Source organism: Oncorhynchus kisutch, unplaced genomic scaffold (assembly GCF_002021735.2).
Source record: "Oncorhynchus kisutch isolate 150728-3 unplaced genomic scaffold, Okis_V2 scaffold4077, whole genome shotgun sequence".
NCBI classification, from domain to species: domain Eukaryota; kingdom Metazoa; phylum Chordata; class Actinopteri; order Salmoniformes; family Salmonidae; genus Oncorhynchus; species Oncorhynchus kisutch.
This window is the reverse complement of record NW_022266022.1, coordinates 223,890-249,612: the sequence shown is the minus strand read 5'-3', so window position 1 is coordinate 249,612 and position 25,723 is coordinate 223,890. Positions and strand designations below refer to the sequence as shown.

At 42.2% G+C, this 25,723-nt stretch overlaps 1 protein-coding gene across 1 annotated transcript in view; it reads left to right on the top strand.

The window, feature by feature from the left end:
- LOC116373865 (zinc finger protein 501-like) overlaps positions 1–25,723 on the top strand; it is a 61,450-nt gene that overhangs the window by 23,962 nt on the left and 11,765 nt on the right. The window contains exon 3 of the mRNA XM_031822160.1: positions 19,403–20,519. Coding sequence (XP_031678020.1) covers positions 19,403–20,519 — 1,117 coding nt within the window. The remainder of the gene's footprint in view (positions 1–19,402; positions 20,520–25,723) is intronic.

Sequence of the window (25,723 nt, the reverse complement as noted above, 5' to 3'; positions counted from 1 at the left end):
AGGACGCCAGAGGACAAAAATCAGTTAACCACCTAACTGAGGATCTCAATCTAACCTTGCGCAATACCCTAGATGCAGTTGCACCCCTAAAAACAAAAAAAAATGTCTCATAAGAAACTAGCTCCCTGGTACACAGAAAATACCCGAGCTCTGAAGCAAGCTTCCAGAAAATTGGAACGGAAATGGCGCCACACCAAACTGGAAGTCTTCCGACTAGCTTGGAAGGACGGTACCGTGCAGTACCGTAGAGCCCTTACTGCTGCTCGATCATCCTATTTTTCTAACTTAATTGAGGAAAATAAGAACAATCCGAAATTCCTTTTTAATACTGTCGCAAAGCTAACTAAAAAGCAGCATTCCCCAAGAGAGGATGACTTTCACTTTAGCAGTGATAAATTCATGAACTTCTTTGAGGAAAAGATTATGATTATTAGAAAGCAAATTACGGACTCCTCTTTAAACCTGCGTATTCCTCCAAACCTCAGTTGTCCTGAGTCTGCACAACTCTGCCAGGACCTAGGATCAAGAGAGACGCTCAAGTGTTTTAGTACTATATCTCTTGACACAATGATGAAAATAATCATGGCCTCTAAACCTTCAAGCTGCATACTGGACCCTATTCCAACTAAACTACTGAAAGAGCTGCTTCCTGTGCTTGGCCCTCCTATGTTGAACATAATAAACGGCTCTCTATCCACTAGATGTGTACCAAACTCACTAAAAGTGGCAGTAATAAAGCCTCTCTTGAAAAAGCCAAACCTTGACCCAGAAAATATAAAAAACTATCGGCCTATATCGAATCTTCCATTCCTCTCAAAAATTTTAGAGAAGGCTGTTGCGCAGCAACTCACTGCCTTCCTGAAGACAAACAATGTATACGAAATGCTTCAGTCTGGTTTTAGACCCCATCATAACACTGAGACGGCACTTGTGAAGGTGGTAAATGACATTTTAATGGCATCGGACCGAGGCTCTGCATCTGTCCTCGTGCTCCTAGACCTTAGTGCTGCTTTTGATACCATCGATCACCACATTCTTTTGGAGAGATTGGAAACCCAAATTGGTCTACACGGACATGTTCTGGCCTGGTTTAGATCTTATCTGTCGGAAAGATATCAGTTTGTCTCTGTGAATGTTTGTCCACTGACAAATCAACTGTAAATTTCGGTGTTCCTCAAGGTTCCGTTTTAGGACCACTATTGTTTTCACTATATATTTTACCTCTTGGGGATGTTATTCGAAAACATAATGTAAACTTTCACTGCTATGCGGATGACACACAGCTGTACATTTCAATGAAACATGGTGAAGCCCCAAAATTGCCCTCGCTAGAAGCATGTGTTTCAGACATAAGGAAGTGGATGGCTGCAAACTTTCTACTATTAAACTCGGACAAAACAGAGATGCTTGTTCTAGGTCCCAAGAAACAAAGAGATCTTCTGTTGAATCTGACAATTAATCTTAATGGTTGTACAGTCGTCTCAAATAAAACTGTGAAGGACCTCGGCGTTACTCTGGACCCTGATCTCTCTTTTGAAGAACATATCAAGACCATTTCGAGGACAGCTTTTTTCCATCTACATAACATTGCAAAAATCAGAAACTTTCTGTCCAAAAATGATGCAGAAAAATTAATCCATGCTTTTGTCACTTCTAGGTTAGACTACTGCAATGCTCTATTTTCCGGCTACCCGGATAAAGCACTAAATAAACTTCAGTTAGTGCTAAATACGGCTGCTAGAATCCTGACTAGAACCAAAAAATTTGATCATATTACTCCAGTGCTAGCCTCTCTACACTGGCTTCCTGTCAAAGCAAGGGCTGATTTCAAGGTTTTACTGCTAACCTACAAAGCATTACATGGGCTTGCTCCTACCTATCTCTCTGATTTGGTCCTGCCGTACATACCTATACGTACGCTACGGTCACAAGACGCAGGCCTCCTAATTGTCCCTAGAATTTCTAAGCAAACAGCTGGAGGCAGGGCTTTCTCCTATAGAGCTCCATTTTTATGGAACGGTCTGCCTACCCATGTCAGAGACGCAAACTCGGTCTCAACCTTTAAGTCTTTACTGAAGACTCATCTCTTCAGTGGGTCATATGATTGAGTGTAGTCTGGCCCAGGAGTGGGAAGGTGAACGGAAAGGCTCTGGAGCAACGAACCGCCCTTGCTGTCTCTGCCTGGCCGGTTCCCCTCTTTCCACTGGGATTCTCTGCCTCTAACCCTATTACAGGGGCTGAGTCACTGGCTTGCTGGGGCTCTCTCATGCCGTCCCTGGAGGGGGTGCGTCACCTGAGTGGGTTGATTCACTGTTGTGGTCATCCTGTCTGGGTTGGCGCCCCCCCCCCCCTTGGGTTGTGCCGTGGCGGAGATCTTTGTGGGCTATACTCAGCCTTGTCTCAGGATGGTAAGTTGGTGGTTGAAGATATCCCTCTAGTGGTGTGGGGGCTGTGCTTTGGCAAAGTGGGTGGGGTTATATCCTTCCTGTTTGGCCCTGTCCGGGGGTGTCCTCGGATGGGGCCACAGTGTCTCCTGACCCCTCCTGTCTCAGCCTCCAGTATTTATGCTGCAGTAGTTTATGTGTCGGGGGGCTGGGGTCAGTTTGTTATATCTGGAGTACTTCTCCTGTCCTATTCGGTGTCCTGTGTGAATCTAAGTGTGCGTTCTCTAATTCTCTCCTTCTCTCTTTCTTTCTCTCTCTCGGAGGACCTGAGCCCTAGGACCATGCCCCAGGACTACCTGACATGATGACTCCTTGCTGTCCCCAGTCCACCTGGCCATGCTGCTGTTCCAGTTTCAACTGACCTGAGCCCTAGGACCATGCCCCAGGACTACCTGACATGATGACTCCTTGCTGTCCCCAGTCTACCTGGCCATGCTGCTGCTCCAGTTTCAACTTCCACCTGACTGTGCTGCTGCTCTAGTTTCAACTGTTCTGCCTTATTATTATTCGACCATGCTGGTCATTTATGAACATTGAACATCTTGACCATGTTCTGTTATAATCTCCACCCGGCACAGCCAGAAGAGGACTGGCCACCCCACATAGCCTGGTTCCTCTCTAGGTTTCTTCCTAGGTATTGGCCTTTCTAGGGAGTTTTTCCTAGCCACCGTGCTTCTACACCTGCATTGCTTGCTGTTTGGGGTTTTAGGCTGGGTTTCTGTACAGCACTTTGAGATATCAGCTGATGTACGAAGGGCTATATAAATAAATTTGATTTGATTTGATTTGATTGACTCAAATTATGTCAATTAGCCTATCAGAATCTTCGAAAAATATGTCATTATTTTCTGGCATTTTCCAAGCTGTTTAAAGGCAAGGTCAACATAGTGTATGTAAACTTCTGACCCACTGGAATTGTGATACAGTGAATTATAAGTGAAATAATCTGTCTGTAAACAATTGTTGGAAAAATGACTTGTGTCATGCACAAAGTAGATGTCCTAACCGACTTGCCAAAACTATAGTTTGTTAACAAGACATTTGTGGAGTGGTTGAAAACCGAGTTTTAATGACTCCAACCTAAGTGTATGTAAACATCCCTGTATATAGTCTCCACATTGACTCTGTACTGGTACCTCCTGTATATAGCCTCCACATTAACTCTGTACTGGTAACCCCTGTATATAGCCTCCACATTGACTCTGTACAGGTACCCCCTGTATATAGCCTCCACATTAACTCTGTACTGGTACCTCCTGTATATAGCCTCCACATTGACTCTGTACTGGTACCCCCTGTATATAGCCTCAACATTGACTCTGTACTGGTACCTCCTGTATATAGCCTCCACATTGACTCTGTACTGGTACCTCCTGTATATTGTCTCCACATTGACTCTGTACTGGTATCTTCTGTATATAGCCTCCACATTGACTCTGTACTGGTACCCCCTGTATACAGCCTCCACATTGACTCTGTACAGGGACCTCCTGTATATAGCCTCCATATTGACTCTGTACTGGTACCTCCTGTATATAGCCTCCACATTGACTCTGTACTGGTACCCCCTGTATATAGCCTCCACATTGACTCTGTACCGGTACCCCCTGTATATAACCTCCACATTGACTCTGTACTGGTACCCCCTGTATATAGCCTCCACATTGACTCTGTACTGGTACCCCCTGTATATAGCCTCCACATTGACTCTGTACTGGTACCTCCTGTATAAATAGCCTCCACATTGACTCTGTACTGGTACCCCCTGTATATAGCCTCCACATTGACTCTGTACTGGTACCTCCTGTATATAGCCTCCACATTGACTCTGTACTGGTACCTCCTGTATATAGCCTCAACATTAACTCTCTACTGGTACCTCCTGAATATAGCCTCCACATTAACTCTGTACTGGTATCTCCTGTATATTACCTCCACATTGACTCTGTACTGGTACCTCCTGTATATAGCCTCCACATTGACTCTGTACAGGTACCCCCTGTATATAGCCTCCACATTAACGCTGTACTGGTATCTCCTGTATATTGCCTCCACATTAACTCTGTACTGGTTTAAATAATGCAAAAACAAAGTGTCGGAGAAGTAAATAAATGGCAATATGTGCCATGTAAAACGTTTGAGTTCCTTGCTCAGAACATGAGAACATATGAAAGCTGGTGGTTCCTTTTAACATGAGACTTCAATATTCCAAGGTAAGAGGTTTTAGTTAGTAGTTAATATAGTATTTATAGAACTATTTCTCTCTATACCATTTGTATTTCATATACCTTTGACTATTGGATGTTCTTATAGGCACTCTAGTATTGCCAGTGTAACAGTATAGCTTCCGTCCCTCTCCTCGTCCCTACCTGGGCTCGAACCAGGAACACATCGACAACAGCCACACTCGAAGCAGCGTTACCCATCGCTCCACAAAAGCCGCAGGCCCTTGCAGAGCAAGGGGAACAACTACTCCAAGTCTCAGAGCGAGTGACGTTTGAAACGCTATTAGCGTGCGCCCGCTAACTAGCTAGCCATTTGACATTGGTTACACCAGCCATTAGGCTGATAGGCATGAAGTCATAAACAGCGCTGTGCTTGCGAAGAGCTGCTGGCAAAACGCATGAAAGTGCTGTTTGAATGAATGCTTACGAGCCTGCTGCTGCCTACAATCGCTCAGTCAGACTGCTCTATCAGATCATAGACTTAATTATAACATAACACACAGAAATACGAGCCTTTGGTCATTAATATCGTCGAATACGGAAACTATCATTTCGAAAACAAAACATTTATTATTTCAGTGAAATACAGAACCGTTCGGTATTTTATCTAAAGGGTGGCATCCCTAAGTCTAAATATACTTGTTAAATTGCACAACCTTCAATGTTATGTCATAATTACTTAAAGTCCTGTCAAATTAGTTCGCAATGAGCCAGGCTGCCCAAACTGTTGCAAATACCCTGACTCTCCGTGCAATGAACGCAAGAGAATTGACACATTTTCACCTGGTTAATATTGCCTGCTAAACTGGATTGCTTCTAGCTAAATATGCAGGTTTAAAAATACATACTTCTGTGTATTGATTTTAAGAAAGGCATTGGTGTTTATGGTTAGGTACACATTGGAACAACGATACGCACCGCATCGACAGGACATGCTAGATAAACTAGTAATATCATCAACCATGTGTAGTTATAACTAGTGATTATGATTGATTGTTTTTTATAAGAAGTTTAATGCTAGCTAGCAACTTACCTTGGCTTCTACTGCATTTGCATAACAGGCAGGATCCTCGTGGAGTGTAATGAGGCAGGTGGACGAGTTAACTGTAAGGTTGCAAGTTTGGATCCCCGAGCTGACAAGGTGAAATTCTAGCGTTCTACCCCTGGACAAGGCAGTTAACCCACCGTTCCTAGGCCGTCATTGAAAATAAGAATGTGTTCTTAACTGACTTGCCTAGTTAAATAAAGATTAAATAAAGTTGAAACTTGAAATCGGCCCTAATTAATCGGCCTACGTCTAATATGAAGTATGTCAGTTTCAATGTTACGGTCTTTGATTTAATTATATTTTTGAAACTCAGGCTGTGTGTGTTTATCTGCGTCATTCCTTGATCATTCCTTGTGGTCCTGTTGCTCAGTTGGTGGAGTATAGTGCTTGTTAAACCAGGGTAGTGGGTTTGATTCCTGGGACCATCCATATGTTAATTGTTTGCAAACATGACTGCAAATCCCTTTAGATAAAAGTGTCTGCTAAATGGCAGATATATCCACTGCTTATACCAAACATTTCGAACACCTTCCTAATATGAAGTTGGACCCTCCTCTTTCTCCCTCAGATTAGCCTAAATTCGTCGGGGCATGGACTCTACAAGGTGTCGAAAGCTTTCCACAGGGATGCTGGCCCATGTTTACTCCAATGCTTCCCACAAAAGTTGGCTGGATGTCCTTTGGGTGCAGGGGAGGCTCCTCAGAGGAGGAAGGGGATGCTCCTCAGAGGAGGAAGGGGAGGCTCCTGAGAGGAGGAAGGGGAGCTTCCTCAGAGGAGGAAGGGGAGGCTCCTGAGAGGAGGAAGGGGAGCTTCCTCAGAGGAGAAAGGGGAGGCTCCTCAGAGGAGGAAGTGGAGGCTCCTGAGAGGAGGAAGGGGATGCTCCTCAGAGGAGGAAGTGGAGGCTCCTGAGAGGAGGAAGGGGAGGACCCTCCTCAGTGATTTTCATAAAAATAAAAATGATAAAACATGTAAAAAAGTTTAATCCTTTTTAGATATTAGAAATTACGGTACGTTCTTTCCAATACAAAAGTGTAGTGTAATGTATTGTTTCCAAACTGCGTTACCCACTCCAGACAGCAGATGGCGACGAGCGTCTTTCAGGTGATGATTCTCCGTGACGTGTAATGGACTGGACGGACGCTTCTTCAGGAACAACAACGCGGCTACTCTTTCAACCACCTCGGTAGCTTGCTAGCCAACATAAAAGTGAAAGATTGACGCTTTAGACCATCTTAATGTACATGATCTAATCTCAGTGTTTTAAACACAGTTCTGTTGACGTATTAACTGGTTAACTGTAACCTAATTTGCAAACTTGTTAAAGATTGATGCTGAGCCTAGCACTAGGCTATTCCCTAATGCTAACTCGCTAGCTAACATCCCTGACCATGAGTTCATTAAAGTACTCATCCCCTGCTATAGAAGAGGAGGTCTGCTGTTTGCAGAAAGAAGCTCTGGCAATGAACATTGAAGAAGAGGATGAGGTTACAGTGAAAGAAGAGAAAGAACCTTTTAGAATGAAAAAGGAGGAAGAGGAGACTGTTATAGTGAAAGAACCTTTTAGAATGAAAAAGGAGGAAGAGGAGACTGTTATAGTGAAGGAAGAAGATGCTGTTATGGTGAAAGAACATTTCAGAATGAAAAAGGAGGAAGTGGAGACTGTTATAGTGAAAGAACCTTTTAGAATGAAAAAGGAGGAAGAGGAGACTGTTATAGTGAAGGAAGAAGATGCTGTTATAGTGAAAGAACATTTCAGAATGAAAAAGGAGGAAGAGGAGGCTGTTATAGTGATAGAAGAGAATGAACCTTTTAGAGAGGAAGAGGATGCTGTCTCAATAAAGGTGAAGGAGGAAGACGTTTTGGGAGTGAAAGAGGAAGAGACAGAATATCAGATTAACACCAGTGAGTACTGTCTTAAAAACAGGGGCACAAACTATGCCGTTGTTGAACTAATGTGTGGTCTTTAAGGGGCATTCTACTGAAGTACTACCCTTGAATATGTTGTTCAGTACTGTAGGAATGGTTAAAGGGTCAATCTGCCATTGGTTCATATATTTTAGGGACTTTTCAATTAGATGTATTGAATTCTCCATGTTGTCTATATTAAAGTTCCCCTCATCTAGTATAACAGGCTTTTAAAATTCAATATTGAAGCATATGTTCTACTTAAAATATCAAAGGGAGTTTACTACTCATTTTGTTGTTCTCGTTCACACAGGAGAGAGATATGACTATGGTGGATCCTCTGGGGAGCATCAACAACATCCTGATGCTGACGAGGCAGAGAAGAGTCTCTCCAGATCAGAACACCAGATGGTACAGCTTGGTCTGGTCTAGCATACAGCTTGGTCTGGTCTAGCATACAGCTTGGTCTGGTCTAGCATACAGCTTGGTCTGGTCTAGCATACAGCTTGGTCTGGTCTAGCATACAGCTTGGTCTGGTCTAGCATACAGCTTGTTCTGGTCTAGCATACAGCTTGCTCTCTCTGGGCTGGGTTTCTGTAAAGCACTTCATGACAACAGTGGCATCAGCATCCATAATGATGTGCGTCTGTGTCCCCTCTTTATGGTTACCAGGACAACGCTAGCCCTTCCTCCCTCCCGGAGTCCCTGTGTCGTGCCTCTCCTGGTAGCACCTTACTGGTGGGTATGAAGAGGTTGTCTGTGCTGCTGGTGGACTGCAGGAAAACAACGGGGCTGAGTGGAACTGTGAGAGGAGGAGAAGAGATGAAAGGATCAGATTTGACTCATCAAAGTAAGTGCTGTAGTTTAGTTTGAACAAATACAATAGATCTGCCCACTGGTATCTGTTACCAGGACAACCAGCAGAGTTCTGTTAGTTGACAGGAAGATAGACTGGTATCTGTTACCAGGACAACCAGCAGAGTTCTGTTTGTTGACAGGAAGATAGACTGGTATCTGTTACCAGGACAACCAGCAGAGTCTGTTTGTTGACAGGAAGATAGACTCGTGTATATGGATGTTATGAATATCATAACACTGAAAAAGGATTCTGCCAATGAAAAGAGAGAAACCAATTGACCATATAAAACCTTGATGAAAGTTAGCTTTGGAGAGAAAGTTTCAATGATCCGATGTAAGGTGCTTGTTTTACAAAAACTTTTCCTTAAAACATTATGGGTGTTACATTGCCTGTCCCAGTCAAACCCCCTATCTTTACAAGACTGTAGAACAGGCAAACTAAACTCAAGACTTTGGTAATTAATTAACTGGTACTGAAGAAAAGCTGTGATCAGGCTGCCCACTCAAACGAAAGCTTCAAACTGTAACCAGTGCTGGCGACCTGGTTCAGGTTATCTATCAACTTACCAGGGTAGTGACAAACAGTAGAGGAATGAAATCATCAACATGGTTTGATCATATCTTTACTAATGCTGCAGAAATGGGTTTTAAAGCAGTATCCAGATCCATCGGATGTAGTGATCACAATATAGGAGCCATGTCTAGGAAAACCACCGTTCCAACGGCTGGGACTAATATTGTGTATAAGAGGTCATACAATTTTATGTAGTGATTCCTATGTTATTGATGTAAATAATATTTGTTGGTCTGTGGTGTGTAATGATGAGCAACCAGACACTGCCCTTGACACATTTCAAACTGCTTATCCCAGTTACTAATAAGCAGCACCCATTAAGAAAATGACTGTAAAAACTGTTAAATCCACATGGATTGATGAGGAATTACAAAATGGTATGATGAAGAGGTAGGCAAAAGAAATGGCATATAGGTCTGGCTGAATAACTGATTGCAAATTGAGAAATCATTTGACTAAACTGAATAAAAAGAAGAAACTACACAATGAACCAAAGATAAATGACATGAAGAATGAAACTTATTGTAACGCTCAATGAGTGAATGGGTGTGGAGTCAGGCGCAGAGAGCAGAGGATATGGGGAAAAACACGCTTTAATGTCCAACCAAACAAGGTACAAATGGTAACACCAAACATAGGCGTAAATAAACTCCATTTAAGTCTTAACTCTGGTAAAATATCTGGACTTAAGTCTTAACTCTGGTAAAATATCTGGACAGCGAAATAAAAACAACAGACACGAACACCTCTCACAAAACAGGAGACAAGCAAACAGAAGACAAGCCCACACAAACAGAAGACAAGCAAACAGAAGACAAGCCCACACAAACAGAAGACAAGCCCACACAAACAGAAGACAAGCCCACACAAACAGAAGACAAGCCCACACAAACAGAAGACAGGCCCACACAAACAGAAGACAGGCCCACACAAACAGAAGACAAGCCCACACAAACAGAAGACAAGCCCACACAAACAGAAGACAAGCCCACACGAACAGAAGACAAGCCCACACAAACAGAAGACAGCTCCACACGAACAGAAGACAGCTCCACACAAACAGAAGTGTGCGAAGCGAACTTACCACCCTAACAACCAAACAATGAACAGGTGAAAACAATTAGACAAAACCAAACGAAAAAGGATCGGTGGCAGCTAGTAGACCGGCGACGACGACCGCCGAGCGCCACCCGAACGGGGAGGGGAGCCACCTTCGGTAATATTCGTGACACCTATTGCAAATTGAGATATGTGACTAAACTCAATATAAAGAAGAAACTACACTATGAAACAAAGATAAATGACATGAAGAATGATAGTAAAAATCTTTGGAGCATCTTCAATGAAATTTTGCGCAAATAAAATCAACAATGACAAGTCACTGGTGTCTGACAACGTGGATGGAAAATTGAGGACAATAGTGGCCGATATGGCCATTCCTATTGGCCTTTTCTTTAATTGAAGCCTACTAGAAAGTGTGTGCCCTCAGGCCTAGAGGGAAGCTAAAGTCATTCCACTACCCAAGAATAGTAAAGCTCCCTTTACTGGCTTAAATAGCTGACCAATCAGACTGTTACCAACCCTTACAATTTTGGAGAAAAAAATATTTGACCTGATACAATGCTATTTTACAGTAAACAAATATAGACTTTCAGCTTATAGGGAAGTTCATTCAACTAGCACAGCACTTACAAATGACTGATTGGCTGAGAGACATTGATGATAAAAATGGCTTTACACCCCCTGCTATATTGTGGATAAAGAGTTTTTCTTTTAAAATGTAACCTTTATTTAACTAGGCAAGTCAGTTATAAACAATTTTTTTTTTTCAATGATGGCCTAGGACTGCCTTGTTCAGGGGCAGAACGACAGAGTTTTTTTACCTTGTCAGCTCAGGGTTTCGATCCAGCAATCTTTCGGTTACTGGCCTACCGCTCTAACCACTAGGCTACCTGCCGCCCCAGAGCTACCTGTCTAACAGAACACAGAGAGTGTTCTTTAATGGAAGCCTGTACAACAAAATCAAGTTTGAATCAGGAATTCCCCAGGGCAGCTGTTTGGCACCTACTTTTTTCAATCTTTACCAACAACATACCAATGACATTTGAGTAAAGCCAGTGAGTCTATGTATGCGTTGACTCAACACTGTACATGTCAGCTACTACATCGACTGAAATGACTGCAACACTTAACATAGAGCTGCAGTTAGTTTCAGAATGGGTGTCAAGGAATAAGTTAGTCCTAAATATTTCTGATTACCTTAAAACCTCTTGGTGTTAGGGGGCAGTATTTTCATTTTTTTTTTTTTAAACGTCCCCGTTTTAAATGGGATATTTTGTCAGGAAAAGATGCTAGAATATGCATATAATTGACAGCTTTGGATAGAAAACACTCTAACGTTTCCAAAACTGTAAAGATATTGTCTGTGAGTATAACAGAACTGATGTTGCAGGCGAAAGCCTGAGAAAAATCCAATCCGGAAGTGCCCCAGGTTTTGAAAGCGCTGCGTTCCAATGACTCCCTATATGGCTTTGAATGTACCATCAACGAGCTTATGCTTTTTACGTATTCCCCAAGGTGTCTACAGCATTGTGACGTAGTTTTACGCATTTCTATTGAAGAATAGCCATATGGGGGCACATTGCGTACGTGGTCACATGGTGGCTCCGAGAGAGATTCTCGCGTAAAGTGCAGAGGTAGCCATTACTCCAATCGGTCCTTGAGAAAAAGGAATTGTCCCGACGGATATATTATCAAATAGATATTAGAAAAACACCTTGAGGATTGATTCTAAACAACGTTTGCCATGTTTTTGTCGATATTATGGAGCTAATTTGGAATATTTTTCGGAGTTGTGACCGCAATTTCCGGGCGATTTCTCAGCCAAACATGAAGAACAAACGGAGCTATTTCGCCTACAAAAATAATATTTTGGGAAAAAATGAACTTTGGCTGTCTACCTGGGGCCTGTTGCACAAAAGTAGAATTAAGACATCCGGGATAAATGACTCAGCTGAGCTCAATGAAGCCAAAACATGTGCGTCCAGGCTTAATTGGTTGCACAAAGACCAAGCCAGGATGAGCAGACACGGATTCATTAAGCCAGGTGAAACCAATCCTGGATAGGTGCGCGCTCACGGCTCACTCAAATAGACCCCGCCACAGATCACAGATTAACTGATTTACCATGGCAACTAGAGCCGCGTACTTTTCCCCGTCGGAAGCACAAATCCTCATGGAGGCATACGAGGAGGTAAAAGATATAATTAAGAAGAAAGGCAACACCGCCACAGTGATAAAGCAAAGAGAAAAAGCGTGGCAAAGTATTGCAGACCGCCTGAATGCGTAAGTAGTGCACAATTACACACTCACCGCTCCGCTGAAACATCACAATTACAATTCAAATATTTAATTCACATCTCCAAAAATGCAGTTGTACTGTAATTATGAAACGGTTAAATTTTTTATTGAAATGCACTGCAGATATGAGTGAAATTGTGTAAAGTAACTCCATCACACTGTATAAAGCTATGATAAATTTGTTGATATTTTTACTGAAAACAAGACAAAAATACCAAGTAATTTTTTGCAGTGTGACTCCATTAAATGTGTGTGTGTGTGTGTGTAGATTAAACATGAACGGGCCAAAACGGACATGGCAGCAGGTTAAAATCAAATACAAGAACATTCTGCAGAATGGTATGGTCCCTGACTAATATTTAACAAAGCACAAGCATATATTGTACCCAGAAGGTGCCTGCTCACACATTGTCTGTACTGTTTTAGCAGTGAAAAAGAATACCCACAGACAAGGCACGGGTGGTGGGTCACCAAAGGCTGACCTTACCCCAGCAGAGGACATGGCCTTGGAGCTAAAATAAAGGCAGGCCCGTCTTAGAGGGGATCCCTGGGGGGAAAGAGACGAGCATAGGTTCCTCCCAAGATGCCACCCGCTTCATTCAAGGTATGTCCTTCCATCTCTACATGGGATACAACCACATTCATATTGAATCAATTTGGACTGTCTGACTTTGGTTTACCTATTGCCTTGCAGTGTCTGGCAGCACTGTGTTCCTGTTAGAGCCACCAGCACAAGCACCAGACGATGCTGATCCAGTGAGTACTCCATCAAAGGCATACTGTAGGCCTGGCATGTCTTGTCTACTAGCTTCAATATGAATCCAATTAAATGTGATAGGGTGAAGGCCCCAGTGCAGCAGCAACAGCACATGATGGAGACGATGATGAGGAGGAGACCATCTCTCTGGATTCCAGAAGGCATGAGGTATCATGTTAAGACTGTGAAAGTACTATTTACTCTACAATGGTGAGGAGTCCTCATCAAAATCAAAAAATCTAATTTCTTTTACAGGACCCAGATGCTATACAGTGGGAAAACCAGCCTGGCAACATAGTGCGTATTAATAAAAGGACACCACATCCTGCCAAATTCCAGCTGCGCTAATTGTATTGTGTTCACAGAGCTCACAAGCTATCAGAAAGTTGTATGGCAACCACCTCCGGCGCCAAATAGAACTGGCAGACATAGACATTCAGTACAAGAAGAAAAAGATGGAAAATCTTGCACTGGAGTTCGAAATAAAAAAGAGGACAATTAGGAAACTGGACCTTGAAATAAAAAAACTTGAGAGGGAGGTGAGATATGCCTTCAATGTACACTGTATGCTAACTGTAACACAAATGTATTAATCATTATTTTTCTTTCCTCCCCCAGCTCCAAGAAGATGACACAGCTCAAAATAAAAATTAGGTATATTCTCGTAAAGTCAAGTGAGCCATGACATATGAGCTCTTATTGTGAGCACACAGGACGGTGGCATCTTTCTAAGTTTTTTTTTATTTTCCCAGCAATCAGTACAACCAAGTCATCGTTATAAGGCATCGCCCTCTTTTGCCCACCCCCCCAGCACCAGGTGTGGCCACTAGCCTATATGAAGGCCCAAAATTGTGTGTTCCTTTCTGCTCTGACAATGGCATGCCCATTCGTGCGAGATGTGGTGGATGAAGAAGCACTTGTGCTGAGGAGAGCCTTCAGGCGAGAAAGGGTCTTCAGGGACCGGTTGGACCCACTGGCCTTCCCTGATGACCATCTATATGAAAGATACAGGTTTTCTGCAGATGGCATCAGGTATCTATGCAGACTACTGGGTCCCAGGATTAAGCACCGCACTGCACGGAGCCATGCACTGAGTGTGGAGCAAATGGTTTGTGTGGCCTTGCGCTTTTTTGCTAGTGGAGCCTTCCTGTACTCAGTGGGGGATGCAGAACAGCTGAACAAGGCCACAATTTGCCGCACAATAAGGAGTGTGTGTCTGGCTATCAAAGCATTAGCAGATGTCTTCATCTCCTTCCCTGGCCACAGAAGACTCTGTGACATCAAAGAGGAGTTCTATAGGATTGCAGGTAAGAGGATCTACAAATTACAGGACAACTGTTAACACATAGTAGGATACTCATTACTTTGTGTGACAGGTTTCACCAATGTCATTGGTGCAGTGGACTGCACACACAAGGATAAAAGCCCCCTCAGGTGCCCATGAGGCCGATTTTGTGAATAGGAAATCCTTTCACAGCATTAATGTTCAGGTGAACATAACTTTTTGATATTGTCCATTGACGAACACTCTGCATTGCCAGTGATGTGCATTGATTGGTGTAATATTCCTCATCTTATGATTTCAGATGGTCTGCAATGCTGACTGTGTGATCAGCAATGTTGTGGCAAAATGGCCTGGCTCAGTCCATGACTCCAGAATCTTTCGGGCCTCTGAAATCTATCAGTGCCTATCACAAGGTAAGCCACACAACCCCTATTTATAACCATCATGGCTGTGTCAAGAATATCACTGTGTTTATGAGGTAGTAATGATGAGATTTTGTGTTGACAGGTGAATTCTCTGGTGTGTTGCTGGGAGACAGGGGGTATGGCTGCCAGCCTTTTCTCCTGACACCTTTCACAGACCCCCAGGAAGCACAGCAGGCCTACAACCATGCCCATGCCAGGACCAGGGCCAGAGTTGAAATGACCTTTGGCCTCCTGAAGGCATGCTTTCACTGCCTTCACAAATTAAGGGTCAGCCCTGTTAGGGCATGTGATATTACTGTGGCTTGTGCTGTCCTCCACAATGTGGCCTGCCTGAGGAAGGAGAGGGCCCCCAGAGTGCCACCAGCCATGGACTGGGACAATCCGGCAATCTTCCCTGATGACGACAGTGGTCGGCTGCTGAGGGACCAATATGTGTTGAATTATTTTAGTTAGTATGTGTGCTTTCAATTTTGGTTAAATATGTCCTGCGGTGGCAGAGGAATTTGGTTTTTTTTGGGTTCGTTTTTTGACGAATTTGGCCTCTTATGATGTTTGTGCGGTATACTGTGTGTAATACAAGGCTGCAGGGAGGCTACTGCATCCATTCATTTGTCTGTTCAGTTGATGTGTATGGATTTGTCCTGCATTTATTTTAGTGTGCAGACATGCAGGGTGTGTTATATACAGACCTTTGAATGTGTATGTATCATTTTGTATAATATGCTTGGATTCTGTGCTTTCCATCTTGTAGAGTCACTGTGACTTCAGTTTCGAAAGGAGCTGATGGTTTACCTGCTTTGTTTTGTCCTTATTCAATAAAGGAACATAATGTTACACATTGTGTTTTTATATTCATATGGAATGTGTATTTGTTTATATGACAGAGTACTAGGGCCACACTGAAGAAAAAGGATAAAGTCATAAATTTATGAGGCTGGTTCTTTCTGCAGAAAAGCTACATATTGTTTTGATACTTATGACAATGTGATACTTAATATTCTGGCACATCAGCATGTCTTTGTTTATGAAACCATACTGAAGTACAATTTCACGAAATGCCCCACATCTGTCATTTTAACAACTGTCCTCCTTTAAAACAACTGGTTACAATATTATGACTTGTGTTTTTTTTCCCCTCTGTGGCCCTAATATTCTATCATTTTATATATAGCCTTATAGTCTATGGGAAACTGTAAATTATCTAATGATAGCAACATCATCTAAAAATCATTTTTTTATCCAAAATCATTGAAATTAATGATCACAAACGTTTAAATAACAGTGGGTCTAGTTATATGTGATAACAATGTATAGTGAGCAGTGAAATAACTATTGGTTTCCATTTGTGGTGACTGCTGACTGACATTAGGGATGAGATTAAATAGATCCTGGAATTTAGCCTGGTCTGGAGCAGGCTAGCTCCACAGAATAAATCTCCATGGTAATTTATACCATAACATATCCTCCTGCCCCCTATCCATCTTTAGTGCAACCGGATTACAGATCAATTGAGCCAGGATCACCAAGATATCCTGGCTTAATCCCTTATCCTAGTTTTGTGCAACAGGCCCCTGGGAGTCTCGTGAGTGAAAACATCCGAAGTTCATCAAAGGTAAATTATTTAATTTGATTGCTTTTCTGATTTCCGTGACAAGTTTGCCTGCTGCTAGCAAGGCATAATGCTATGCTAGGCTATGATAAACTTACACAGATGCTTGTCTAGCGTTGGCTGTAAAGCATATTTTGAAAATCTGAGATGACAGGGTGATTAACAAAAGGCTAAGCTGTGTTCCAATATATTTCACTTGTGATTTTCATGAATAGGAATATTTTTTAGGAAGATTTATGTCTGTTGCGTTATGCTAATTAGTGTCAGATGATGATAACGGCCCCGTTCACGGGCTGGGTGTCACTACAGGTTAAGTTACATGGCCTACTATGCTAATTCTGTAGCGGTATTGTTAGAGAGGGCTAAAGAAATATTTTGTTGGTGCGCCAGGCAGGTATTAACCCTAGTTATTAAAGTTAGTTATTACCTATTATAACATTATTATTTTAAAATATTATTAAAACCGAAAGGATGAGAGTAGAATAGAGTAGCGCTTCCAGACACATTCTAAACATGATGGAGTATTAAAGGAGGACTGTAGCAACTAATGATGAAACATTATGGAGTCTTAAAGGAGGACTGTAACATCTAATAATGAAACATTATGGAGTCTTAAAGGAGGACTGTAGCATCTAATGATGAAACATTATGGAGTCTTAAAGGAGGACAGTAGTATCTAATGATGAAACATTATGGAGTGTTAAGCTTTAATTTGTGGTATTGCACTTGTGAATGCATGAAAGTTAAATATTTCTAAAAATATATATATATTTTGCACTCTGCAATTTCACCGGATTTTGTTGAAATGTTCCGCTAGCGGAATCCCTAGCCATAACAGGTTTTAATGTGTTTGAACCAATCAGTTGTGTTGTGACAAGGTAGGGGTGGTATACAGAAGATAGCCCTATTGGGTAAAAGACGAAGTCCATATTATGTCAAGAACAGCTCAAATAAGCAAAGAGAAACAACAGTCCATCATTACTTTAAGGACCACCACAATAATGGAAGATCCAGAGTTACTTCTGATGCATAAGTTCATAGAGTTACCAGCCTTAGAAATTGCAGCCCAAATAAATGCTTCACAAAGTTCAAGTAACAGACACATCTCAACATCATCGGTTCAGAGGAGACTGCGTGAATCAGGCCTTCATGGTCGAATTGCTGCAAGGAAACCACTACTAAAGGACACCAATAAGAAGAAGTGACTTGCTTGGGCCAAGAAACACGAGCAATGGACATTAGACCGGTGGATATCTGTCCTTGGGTCTGATGAGTCCAAATTTGAGATTTTTGGATCCGAGCGTCATGTCTTTGTGAGACGAGGAGTAGATGAACAGATTATCTCCGCATGTGTGGTTCCCACCGTGAAGCATGGAGGAGGAGATGTGATGGTGTGCTTTGCTGTTGACAATGTCAGTGATTTATTTCTTCAAGTCACACTTAACCAGCATGGCTTCCACAGCATTCTACAGCTATATGCCATCCCATCTGGTTTGGGCTTAGTCCCACTGTCATTTGTTTTTCAACAGGACAATGACCCAACACACCTCCAGGCTGTGTAAGAGCTATTTGATCAAGTAGGAGAGTGATGGAGTGCTGCATCAGATGACCTGGCCTACACAATCCCCCGACCTCAACCAAATCAAGATGGTTTGGGATGAGTTGGATCGCAGAGGTGAAGGGAAAGCGGCCTACAAGTTCTCAGCATATGTGGGAACGCCTACAAGACTGTTGGAAAAGGATTCCAGGTGAAGCTGTTTGAGAGAAAGCAAGGGTGGCAACTTTTGAAGAATAAAATATATATTTTGATTTAACACTTGTGGTTACTACATGATTCCATGTGATTTTTTATAATTTTGATGTCTTTATTATTCTACAATGTAGAAAATAGTAAAAATAAAGAAAAACCCTTGAATGAGTAGGTGAGTCCAACCTTTTGACTGGTACTGTACATTACATTTCCTAACAGCTCCAGTGGACATTCCTGCAATCAGCATGCCAATTGCCCGCTCCCTCAGAGACCTGTGGCATTGTTGTTTGAACAAACTGCACATTTTCGGGTTGCCTTTTATTATCCCCAGCACAAGATGCACCTGTGTAATAACCAAGCTGTTCAATCAGCTTCTTGATATGCCACACTGTCAGGTGGATGGATTATCTTGGCAAAGAATAAATGTTGACTAACAGTGATGCTCATGAAACATCCAACACTTTACATGTTGCGTTTATATTTTAGTTTATTGTTGTTACTATCAGTTTTAGGAACATTTACCCAAAATATGACATCAGCGATAATCAAAATGTTGAAAATCTGTGAATGTCTAAATAAGAAATTGGTCCATTTAAACAGCAATGTGTCGAACCCTTTCAACAACGGGGAGATGTTACTGATGTGCTTTGTATCTTCGACGTAAAAACAAGTTTTGGACTTCCACACAAAATGACTTCTTTAGTTATTTTATGTTTAAGGAAGTGTGTAGGTCACATTCTGTATCATACAGCTATGAAAGTTATATATTTAGAACCACCTGTTCAATTGGAATCCAGCGACGTCTGTGTCTTCAGTGTCCTAGAACTGTCTATTTTTTTGTGTTCTGACTTGTAAAACAGGATGAATAAGTAATGTAAACATAGCAGTAATTACCAGGAAGCTCTACATTTGTTTTAAAATCACACTAAGATTGTTAAAACTGGCCTCGGGTTATTGAGAGATCTGATTTAGGATTTACCCTCGTAGCAAGGTTTTTTTATCATGTGGTTTCATTTGAGTCTCTATTTAAAAATAACACTATCTTTGGCAGGAGAAAGACCAGACTCAGAGGAACCAGAGCCAGGGACGTCCAAACCAGCAAGACGACACCAGTGCTCCCAGTGTGAAAAGAGTTTTAAACAGAAAGCACAACTGAAAAAACATAAGAGAATACACACAGGGGAGAAGCCTTACCACTGTTCCCAGTGTGGAAAGGGTTTCAACCAGTCAGGGACGCTGAAACAACATGAGAGAATACACACAGGAGAGAAGCCTTACCACTGCTCCCAATGTGGAAAGTGTTTCGGCCGTTCGGGGGAGCTGAAACTACACGAGAGAATACACACAGGAGAGAAGCCTTACCACTGCTCCCATTGTGGAAAGTGTTTAGTCCGTTTGGGGGACCTGAAACAACACGAGAGAATACACACAGGAGAGAAGCCTTACCATTGCTCCCAGTGTGGACAGTGTTTCAACCAGAAAGCACACCTGAAACAACATGAGAGGATACACAAAGGGGAGAAGCCTTACCACTGTTCCCAGTGTGGAAAGGGTTTCAACCAGTCAGGGACGCTGAAACAACATGAGAGAATACACACAGGAGAGAAGCCTTACCACTGCTCCCAATGTGGAAAGTGTTTCGGCCGTTCGGGGGAGCTGAAACTACACGAGAGAATACACACAGGAGAGAAGCCTTACCATTGCTCCCAGTGTGGACAGTGTTTCAACCAGAAAGCACACCTGAAACAACATGAGAGGATACACAAAGGGGAGAAGCCTTACCACTGTTCCCAGTGTGGAAAGGGTTTCAACCAGTCAGGGACGCTGAAACAACATGAGAGAATACACACAGGAGAGAAGCCTTACCACTGCTCCCAATGTGGGAAGTGTTTCGGCCGTTCGGGGGTGCTGAAACTACACGAGAGAATACACGCAGGAGAGAAGCCTTACCACTGCTCCCATTGTGGAAAGTGTTTCGTCCGTTTGGGGGAGCTGAAACAACACGAGAGAATACACACAGGAGAGAAGCCTTACCACTGCTTCCAATGTGTAAGGTCTTTCAACCAGTTGGGGGCGCTGAAACAACATGAGAGAATACACACAGGAGAGAAGCCTTACCACTGCTCCCAATGTGGGAAGTGTTTCAACCATTCGGGGATGCTGAAACAACATGAGAGAATACACACAGGAGAGAAGCCTTACCACTGCTCCCAGTGTGGAAAGTGTTTCAACCGGAGAGGAAACCTGAAACAACATGAGAGAATACACACAGGAGAGAAGCCTTAACACTGCTCCCAGGGTGCAAACCATTTGCCCATCACAGTGCTCCCTTTGTCTTTTATTGTTGACTGACAATGTGTTTACCTGTCTTTACCATATGCAATTAAATGGTACAGGGTCTACTCAAACATATATTTGTTTGTTTTTATTAGAAAACATGAAGTGAATATGGAGTCTGTCAGTTTGAATATAAAGAAGATCAGGTTCCTTCTTTTAAACTGTCCTTTTTTTAAACTCTTTGTGTGTTTATCTGGGTGTGTCATTCCTCCAGCACTACAGATAATCAAGTGATATTTGGATGTGATGCATTAGTTCCATTGTTGACATTTGCATTGTTGGCCCACTGATGATTTAATGAAATGAAAATGTTCAGACTCTGTAATGGAAAATGTTAATTGTTTGTGTGTCCACATAACTGAGTATGTGACTAACCTTGTGAAACTGTCCTATTATATAAGCTCCTGTTCTTGGGAGTATCATCCTGTGTTGCAAACCAATTTGCACCTGTGTCCTTGTATGAATAAAGTCCCGCCCAGGAAAGGGAAACTATAAAGATATTTGCTCATCACCCAATGCTTCAGGAATTCAGACTGTCTACACTGTGCTGTGTAACTCTGTTATTCTCTCTGAGCTCAGAAATAAAGAATCTTGGTTTGACTTGGACTCCAGCAGATCCTTATTTTATAATATCCACCACAACTCTCCCAAGGATTGCTGTTTATCATTGTCTCAAAGAAGAGTTCCTTGTTCCACTTTCCTGGGGGAATTTACAGGCCTCCCACTGATTGAATAAACATTGTATCCACAGGTAACATTTTGTGTTTCACCCAACCAGCAACCGATATCCAATGACTGGTAACATTTTGTGTTTCACCCAACCAGCAACCGAATTCCAATGACTGGTAACATTTTGTGTTTCACCCAACTTGCAACCTAAATCCAATGACCGGTGACATTTTGTGTCGATTTCATGTTAAATTCACGTTCAGGCATATCCTGTTTCCATCAGCCCGGTCATTACTTTTGAAATGGTTGGATCAATATCCACCTTCATGATGTGGATGAAGCCTGATTTGGAATGTCTGAGTAGTTCTATATGATGTCATAATACACCCCTCTGATAATCAAGTGATATTTGGAATGTCTGACTAGTTCTATCTGATGTCATAATACACCCCTTTGATAGTGATACATTTGCTCCATTGTTTCCATGTCAGTTGGTTTCCCACTCTGATGATTTATATCTGACAGAGGGGCTTTAAATGAATAGTATGGTGACATCTTAGTGGGGCTTGAAGTAAATAAGATTATTAATCATAAACTCTGACAGCAACAATACACTGCAGCTTTGACATCAAGAAGAGAACGGGCTGATGGGTGGTGGTGCTACTCTATAGGTAAGGCTGTTCAATATGAATGTTCAATACACACAATAGGTTGATCAGTAGCCAGTTAGCTAGCTGTACAGTCCTATATGAATGTTCAATACACACAATACTTTGACTGGGGAGGTGATGTACCACAGTCAAACTCCTGCAATAAGAGCTAAGAGACGAATATTTGTGTAAACTATACATTGTTGTGTTCTGTAGTTGTCACTGAGTTGGCTGATATCCGATTTCCTGGGGTCACTCCACAGTTTAGGCTGAACAGTGCCTATACAAAGTCTACACTTTGCTCTTTTCATATTTCTTTTGATCCTGACAAACTCCCCAGTCACTGCCGGTAACAAGCATACCCATAACATGATGCTGCCACCACAATAGTTAATGTGTGGTCTATCTCCAGGTCATCAGACTGTTAAACAGTCACCTCTAGCCGGCCTCCGCCCAGTACCCTGCCCTGAACTTAGTCACTGTTACTAGCCGTCTACCACCCAGTACTCCACCCTGTATTCTAGTCAAGACTCATCCTATATAACTACTGCTGTACACACCTTTTATATTCATATACGGTCCATAATGTCTAGACACACCATCATATACATTGTAAACTAACTGTATATATTTATATTCCAGACTCTGACATTCCTCGTTCTACCATTTCTATACCATTTCTATATTTCTAAATCCTTAAAATGAATTGTAGGTCAGTAGGTCACACAAATGACTATTTCTAAACAAAGATAATAGACAAGTAGAATGGGAGAGGTTTCTTATACTATCTATACTTACTCGGTGAAGAGAATCCAGGGACGGTGATGAAGGCTGTAGGAATGAAGATCAGACAGTGAAGAGACTCCAGGGATGGTGATGAAGGCTGTAGGAATGAAGATCAGACGGTGAAGAGACTCCAGGGATGGTGATGAAGGCTGTAGGAATGAAGATCAGACAGTGAAGAGACTCCAGGGATGGTGATGAAGGCTGTGGGAATGAAGATCAGACAGTGAAGAGACTCCAGGGACGGAGATGAAGGCTGTAGGAATGAAGATCAGACAGTGAAGAGACCCCAGGGATGGTGATGAAGGCTGTAGGAATGAAGATCAGACAGTGAAGAGACTCCAGGGATGTAGATGAAGGTGAAAACCTTGTGAAGACTTACAGAAAACATTTGACCTCTGTCATTGACAACACAGGGTATATAACAAAGTATTGAGATAAACAATGTGATTTTCTGGATTTTTTTGCTAATTTTGTCTGTCATAGTTGAAGTGTGCCTATGATGAAAATTACAGGCCTCTCTCATCTTTTTAAGTGGGAGAACTTGCACAATTGGTGGCCGACTAAATACTTTTTTGCCCCACTGTATGTTAATCTCTAGGAGACAGAACAAGTCTCCTTCCTGAGAGGTATGACGGCTGTGTGGTCCCATGGTGTTTATACTTGCACACTATTGTATGTAAAGATGAACATGGTACCTTCAGGCATTTGGAAATTTCTCAGAAGGATGAACCAGAACTGTGGAGGTCTACAATTCTTTTTCCGAGGTCTTGGCTGATTTCCACATGATGTCAAGCAAAGAGGTACTGAGTTTGAAGGTAGGCCTTGAAATACATCCACAGGTACACCTCCAATTGACTCAAATTATGTCAATTAGCCTATCAGAAGCTTCGAAAAATATGACATCATTTTCTGGCATTTTCCAAGCTGTTTAAAGGCAAAGTCAACATAGTGTATGTAAAATTCTGACCCACTGGAATTGTGATACAGTGAATTATAAATGAAATAATCTGTCTGTAAACAATTGTTGGAAAAATGACTCATGTCATGCACAAAGTAGATGTCCTAACCGACTTGCCAAAACTATAGTTTGTTAACAAGACATTTGTGGAGTGGTTGAAAACCGAGTTTTAATGACTCCAACCTAAGTGTATGTAAACATCCCTGTATATAGTCTCCACATTGACTCTGTACAGGTACCTCCTGTATGTAGCCTCCACATTGACTATGTACTGGTACCCCCTGTATATAGTCTCCACATTGACTCTGTACTGGTACTTCCTGTATATAGCCTCCACATTGACTCTGTACTGGTACTTCCTGTATATAGCCTCCACATTGACTCTGTACTGGTACCTCCTGTATGTAGCCTCCACATTGACTATGTACTGGTACCCCCTGTATATAGTCTCCACATTGACTCTGTACTGGTACTTCCTGTATATAGCCTCCACATTGACTCTGTACTGGTACTTCCTGTATATAGCCTCCACATTGACTCTGTACTGGTACCCCCTGTATATAGCCTCCACATTGACTCTGTACTGGTACCTCCTGTATATAGCCTTCACATTGACCCTGTACTGGTACCTCCTATATATAGCCTTCACATTGACTCTGTACTGGTACCTCCTGTATATAGCCTCCACTATGACTCTCTGCCGGTACCTCCTGTATATAGCCTCCACATTGACTCTGTACTGGTACCTCCTGTATATAGCCTCCACTATGACTCTCTGCCGGTACCTCCTGTATATAGCCTCCACATTGACTCTGTACTGGTACCTCCTGTATATAGCCTCCACTATGACTCTCTGCCGGTACCTCCTGTATATAGCCTCCATATTGACTCTGTACTGGTACCTCCTGTATACAGCCTCCACATTGACTCTGTACTGGTACCTCCTGTATATAGCCTCCACTATGACTCTCTGCCGGTACCTCCTGTATATAGCCTCCACATTGACTCTGTACCGGTACCACCTCTATATAACCTCCACATTGACTCTGTACTGGTACCTCCTGTATACAGCCTCCACATTGACTCTGTACCGGTACCCCCTGTATATAGCCTCCACATTGACTCTGTACCGGTACCTCCTGTATATAGCCTCCACATTGACTCTGTACCGGTACGCCCTGTATATAGCCTCCACATTGACTCTGTACCGGTACGCCCTGTATATAGCCTCCACATTGACTCTGTACTGGTACCTCCTGTATTTTGCCTCGTTATTGTTTTTTATTGTGTTACTTTTTTAAACTTTTTATTTTGGGAATATTTTCTTGACCCTTATTTTTCTTATCTACGTTGTTGGTTAAGGGCTTGTCAGTAAGCATTTCACGTTAAGATCTACACCTGTTGTATTCAGCGCATGTGGCAAATGATATTTGATTGTAACTAAATATGAAGTATGTCAGTTTCAATGTTACGGTCTTTGATTCAATTATATTTTTGAAACTCAGGCTGTGTGTGTTTATCTGCGTCATTCCTTGATCATTCCTTGTGGTCCTGTAGCTCAGTTGGTGGAGTATAGTGCTTGTTAAACCAGGGTAGTGGGTTTGATTCCTGGGACCACCCATATGTAAAGTGTTTGCACACATGACTGCAAATCCCTTTGGAGAAAGGTGTCTGCTAAATGGCAGATATATCCACCGGTTATACCAAACATTTGGAACAACTTCCTAATATGGAGTTGGACCCTCCCCTTTTCCCCTCAGAACAGCCTCAATTCGTCGGGGCATGGACTCTACAAGGTGTCGAAAGAATTCCACAGGGATGCTGGCCCATGTTGACTCCAATGCTTCCCACAATTGTGTCAAGTTTGTTGGGTGTCCTTTGGGTGCAGTGGGGTCTCCTCAGAGGAGGAAGGGGAGAACCATCGTCCTAAGTTATTTTCAGAAAAATAAAAATGTTAAAATATTTAAAAGTGGTCCTTTTAGATAAAACTAGCCTAAATATAATCCCGTCACCAAATAATTTTTTTAAACATACTATTTTGCATCCTCTTCTTGGTACATTGACTTCAATACAAAACCTAGGA